Source organism: Rhinopithecus bieti, unplaced genomic scaffold (assembly GCF_001698545.2).
Source record: "Rhinopithecus bieti isolate Rb0 unplaced genomic scaffold, ASM169854v2 scaffold_31527, whole genome shotgun sequence".
Lineage (NCBI taxonomy): Eukaryota > Metazoa > Chordata > Mammalia > Primates > Cercopithecidae > Rhinopithecus > Rhinopithecus bieti.
In genome coordinates this window covers 3,324,846-3,330,661 of record NW_016813959.1, presented here as the reverse complement: position 1 = coordinate 3,330,661, position 5,816 = coordinate 3,324,846, and the positions used below count along the sequence as shown (strand labels likewise).

General features: G+C 53.9%; 1 protein-coding gene across 1 annotated transcript; it reads right to left on the bottom strand.

Moving 5' to 3' along the window:
- Nucleotides 1–592: 592 nt before the first annotated feature.
- On the bottom strand, nt 593–2,836 carry MFSD6L (major facilitator superfamily domain containing 6 like). Its single transcript, XM_017849291.1, has one exon. The coding sequence runs from the start codon at nt 2,604–2,606 to the stop codon at nt 846–848; it is 1,761 nt and encodes a 586-aa protein (XP_017704780.1). The 5' UTR covers nt 2,607–2,836; the 3' UTR covers nt 593–845.
- Nucleotides 2,837–5,816: the final 2,980 nt, after the last annotated feature.

The following is a 5,816-nucleotide window of genomic DNA, read 5'->3' as shown; positions in this document are numbered from 1 at the left end:
CTTGCAGATCTGTGGGAACAGAAAGGAGTTTGTTTTCTTTACCATTCATTTTTTTTTTTTTTTTTTTGAGATGGAGTCTCGCTCTGTTGCCAGGCTGGAGTGCAGTGGCGTGATCTCAGCTCACTGCAACCCCCACTTTCAGGGTTCAAGTGATTCTCCTGCCTCAACCTCCCGAGTAATTGGCACTACAGGCACATTCCACCATGCCCACCTAATTTTTGTGTCTTTAGTAGAGACGGGGTTTCACCATGTTGGCCAGGGTCTCCATCTCTTGACCTCATGATCTGCCCGCCTTGGCCTCCCAAAGTGCTGGGATTACAGGCAAGAGCCACCACGCCCGGCCCTTCATTACCATTCTTACCTGCCCACAGCATGGCTTTTATAGAAGCAGGCTAATCCCTTTATGACCCCTGGGAATGCCATGATTCATCCAAGTCAGCTGCCCTCTCTGCCAACTGAATCCTGAAGGTCCCCATGGTCTTCCTGGCAGTGACAGTTTGATTTGATCGTTTCAGCCATTGCTGAATTCAACAGCACCCGAGTCAGGACTTTTGCAAACCTTATACATCAACATATAGTGACTACACAGGGGACTTCTAAGAAAGCAAATATATTCTTCCTCCATTATTTAAAAAAGATCGAATGGTGAAAAGTTAAATCTCCTTTTACTTCAAAAGTAAAGAAAATCATGCAATGAGATGATCCTGTTGGGCCTTCAGCATAGACCCACCGTCTCTTCCCTGGTTCCCTGCAGTCCAGGGCAGGTTTCTGTCCTCAGCAGGCCGAGTTTTGTTCAGTCCATTCATTCCTTCCTAGATCAGCACACTCTGGATTTCTCAGCCCTTTCAGTCTGAGTGTTCCTCCCTCATGGCCTTCACAAGCCAGTCGCGTTCTGTCCCCTGCTCAGAGTCACTGGTGTCACTCACCTCCATGGACAGCAGCTTCGAGTACTTGATTTTCCGCTCTTGAGGCAGCCTCTGCTGTATGGACAGGAGCAAGGCCAACCAGAGCAACAGGGCCACACAGCAGGCCTGGTAGAGCACAGCCAGGCTGAAGCGCATCACCACAAAACCCCCCACAAAGCTGCCCAGGCTACAGCCACTCCCGTAAAAGTGGCGTCGGAACAAGGCACTCAGAGCCCTCTCCATGCGAGGAGTGGCCAGGTCCTCCACTGAGGCCCCCACAGCCCACCACAGAGCCCCGTTGCTAATGGCACTCAAGATCTGAACAGGGAGGACGGACCACCAGCTCCAGAGGAAAGAGTAGTAGAGCAGCTGCCCAGCGAGGCAGGTCAGCCCCAGCCCCACCAGGCCCGTCCTGGACAGTTTCCTAAGCAATGTAGTTTTGAACGGATGAAGCAGAATTTCCCCCAGCAGACTGAGAGCGACCGAGAAACCCATGACCAGCTCGCCACTCCCATGGTCCTTCATGTGCCAGAACAGAAAGTTCTGGACAGTACTGACGATGGCTCCTGTCAAAACAACGGTGAAGGCGAGGAGAATGAGGCGGAGGTCGCCCCCCACAATAGACAGTGCTTTGACGCTTTTGTAGCTGGGCTCCCACCGCTGACAGATGGGAATGGGAAAGGCAATGCTCACCAGTAAGGCCAGGGTGCTGACCACCGAGTACCCATAGAAGTGGACCACACCCCGGGGGCCGCTGTTCATCAGGAAGCAGTCCAGCTGCCCCACCAAGGCTGCGATGCCACACACACCTGCCAACATGCCCAGCAACCTCCAGACCCACAGGCTTCTGTATCGGTCAGTGGCATCCACAAAATCCAGATACTCATAAAGGCTGTCATCTGCCACCTGCTCCAGAGGCGCTGCCAGCAGCTCCCAGAACGCCATGGACCCCAAGGAGAGCATGAAAGTCCACCGCAAGCCATCCAAGGACAGGTCTAAAGCCCAGGCTTTCCCTTTGGTCCCTGACAAATTGGCTGGATTTCCGGGCCCTTTCCCCCCAGGAAGCAAGGGGAGGGCTGTCTTGACCACCTCAAAAGTAACTTCCCAGGGATGATCCTTCAGCCCCGAAGTGACAGGATGGAGGAGAACTTGGGATGTGGTCCTAGCTCCTTCAACGGAGGGCGCTACGTAGTCGTGTGGATCACGGAAAGTTTCTCGGTCACTTTCACCAGGTGGGTTTCTGAAGCCAGGCATTTCCACCTCTGCAGTCCTATTGGCTGGGTGCCTGGAGGCAGGCTCTTGGGCCGAGGTGATGTTCACACGTAGTGTGACACCCGGGAGTGCATCTGTGCTGGTCACGCCGCTGCTTCCATTACAAGGGAGGTGCATCCGATTTTTGTCCGCCGCTGGGATCAGGACCATCAGCAGGCTGGCCCCCATCGAGCTGAGCAGGGAGCCGATCAGAAGCACTCTCCGTTTCCGGTAGCTTTTGGCCAGGAAGGCACAGACCGGAGCCCAGAAGGCAGCGATTAGGTGCTTGGTTCCCATTAGGATGCCCACCCAGGGCGCGGCCAAGCCCAGCTGCCTCAGGTAGAGAGTCAGGAATGGGGTCACGCAGGCTTCCCGGACCCCGCACACCAGGTGGAAGAGCTTGGCTACCCTCAGCGCCCTGCTGATGTCCCACCGGGGGTTGGCGCTCATGGCTGCCGGGCTCTGTCAGGCCTGGGCCGACGCAGGGCGGAGCTGGGCGCAGGGAGGGCGCGGCCCCATGTCCCCCGGGAGGGAGGCTCGGGGCCCCGGGGCTTGGAGCGAGTGGGACTGCGCTCCCGGTCTGGGGCGGCGCCGCGGTCACCAGGTCAACGGCCGCCCCTGGCCACCGCCCCCAGGTCCTGCCGCTGGCCCGAAAGTGGCCCCGCCCGGAGGGAGAGGCGAGGCGGAGGCGAAGGTGGGGGCGGGGCCGGCGCACCTGCGAGCCGCACCTGCCACGTTCCGCCGCCACCGCGGGCCACCTGCCCGGACGTGCGCAGGTGCGCGAGGTGCGCGTCCGGAAGCCTGCAGGGTGCGCTCTGAGTTAGGCCGCGGGCCCCGCCCGGCCTTTGGCTGCCAGTGTAGCCCAGGAGCCTGAGCTAACCGCCTGGACTGCTTCAGGCAAGTAAAACCATCAGAGTTGGCGTGCGGGGAGCCAGAATGGAATGAATGGTATCCACCAGGCTCTCTCCCTATTCGAATCCACCCTGATCAGTGACCAACCACAGAGATCAACGGGGTCCACTCTGACATCACAAATCCCATACCTCTATCCACACCCCACCCCCAAGACTCCCACTCCCCTGCCCTACTTGATCGTTCTCTCTAGAACGTTATCACTGTCCAAGGCACTACAGACTTATATTTCATGTGTTGACCTTGTTTATTGTCTGTCTCCACCAGAATCCAAGCTTCAGGAAGGCAGGTACTTTTGTCCCAGGGGCCTAGAGTTGTTTCATTAGATGTGCACTGCCCTCGGAAGTGGCATGACCTCGGGTGACACGGTTGTCTCCGGCTGGGACAATCCCTAAGGAGGGCTGACAGCTGATGGCAGTCGTCCAGGGGAACTCCTTGCAGCCGATCCGCCAGCACATAGAAGTCCCCAGAGCCGTATGTATGTGCTGCACGGTTTTAACCTACACCTAAGGGTACTGAGGTGCCCTGTTTAAGAGTACACACACCTGAGGTGGTTAGCTAGCATTTCATCAAAAAGACAGAGACAGCTAATACAAGCACGTCAACAATCTTAAATCAACGGAAGTGTCTTCACTAATGAACATAATAGATATTAGAACTAGTTTTTCACTGGTGAAATTGGTGGTGTCCAAGTCACCTGGATTGGGTATAATTTTTTGAAGGCACTTCCTCTCTTGCTGGAACAGGGTATAATAATCTAGAGATGTCACTAGTCCAAACCCTTAGGAAGGATGCTGTAGGCTTTGCTTCAAAATGATCCAGTGTGCAGCCCCTGATTCAGTAAACTTTTCATACGAGGTTTGTTTAGAGCACCTAATTTGGCTGGGGGTGGAGCGGAACTACTTGCCAACACATGTCTATGTGTAACAGAATTCGACTTGTGACTTGCCTTCATTATCAGCTGGTGGAGAGTATGCTGGAGGGAGGCCCAGAGGCCTCACTTAACCTAAATAACTGGTAAACTCTGCAGACATCTACTGAAAACCTAAATGACTGAGTGATCAAATTGGTATGAATCCGTTTACATCACGCCAATGGCAGGAAAAATAAAATCTAGCCTCCTCCAGGTAAACTCATTCCAATTCAGTGCTACTACAATCATTTCAGGTTTAAAACCACCTCAGTCACACTGATTGCCCTACTTCCGCCCCTCCCTGGGTTCTGCTGTGGGCAGCCTCAGTGGAAGATAGCGCATCCATCCACTTCTCAGTCCTGACCTGTCCTGGGTTCATCTCCACTGGGAGGCAGGTGTCAGACTCCAGTGTGCCTGGATGTGCAGGTGTGCGAGGGGCATGTCCTGATGCCTGTAGGGTGCACCCTGAGCTAGACCATGGGCCCCACCCAGCCTCTGGCTGCCCATGTTGCCCCAGGAACTTGAGCTAAACACTTGGATTGCTTCAGGCAAGTAAAACCATCAGTCAGGGTGGGGGCAGTGAGAATGGAGTGAATGGCATCCCCCAGGCTCCCTCTCTCACTGCACCATGCTGGAGTCTGTGGAGGTGCCCACAATTCTGCACCTGGCCTTCAGGTGCCGTGCTCCACACTGCTGCCTGCAGCTGCACCCTTATCCCTTTGAGCTTGCCTGCTTTCAGCTACCCGAGAAAATCTCTGCCTGCTTCCCATGTCCTATACAGGCACAGGGACTCTCTCTAAGACTGACCTTGGACCCCTCTGGCTCTGCATGCCAGGAGGTCCATCTGACACTCCCCTTGGCATTGAGACGGTGTCCTGCCATTGAGACTTGCTTCCACTCCTAGGGCAATTTGGCCCAAAGCAAAGTGCCCTCTTCTCTATTCTTGGATTTCCAAACTTAAAAGGGAATCTTCTACCATCCTCACCTTACCCCCATGCCCACAGTCATCCCCTGGCACTCTGTCCAGGTGATAGGACTCAAGTCCAGGCATTTTTGTTTTCTCTGTTATTTTACCCCCACACCATACCTATTTCTGGGGATGAAGAAACTGAAGATGTGTCATTGATCTTTCTATTTAACACCTGGATATAAGTTTTTGACTATAAAAGCCAAGAATTTTGATGTCTTTAATCTCTGGCTTAGCCAGTGTGGTGGCTCATGCCTGTAATCCCCGCACTTTGGGTGGCTGAGGTGGGCAGATCACCTGAGGTCAGGAGTTCAAGACCAACCTGGCCAACATGGTGAAACCCCATCTCTACTAAAAATACAAAAATTAGCAGGGCGTGGTGGTGCATGCCTGTAGTCCTAGCTACTTGGGAGGCTGAGGCAGGAGAATCGCTTAAGCCCGGGAGGTGGAGGTTGCAGTGAGCCAAGATCATGCCATTGCACTCCAGCTTGGGTGACAGAACAAGACTCTGTCAAAAAAAAAACAAAAAAAACAAAAAAAACAAAAAAAACAAAAAAAAAAACGCCCCAAAACAAAAAAATCCCAAATGTAGTAGGGCATGGTGGCATGCGCCTGTGGTCCCAGTTACTTGAGAGGCTGAGGTGGGAGGATCGCTTGGGCCCGAGAGGTCGAGGCTACAGTGAGCTGTGATTGTGCCACTGCACTCCAGAGCAGTGACAGGGCAAGTAAGGGGCAGGAGACAAAACACACCAGTTTCTACCTCACAGAACTCTGACCTGGCCCCAGTGGACTCAACGGGTTATATAAAGGATTGCCTTAATGATTCCTATTAACATATAAATATTGCCAGGTGTGAGATGAAAGCAGA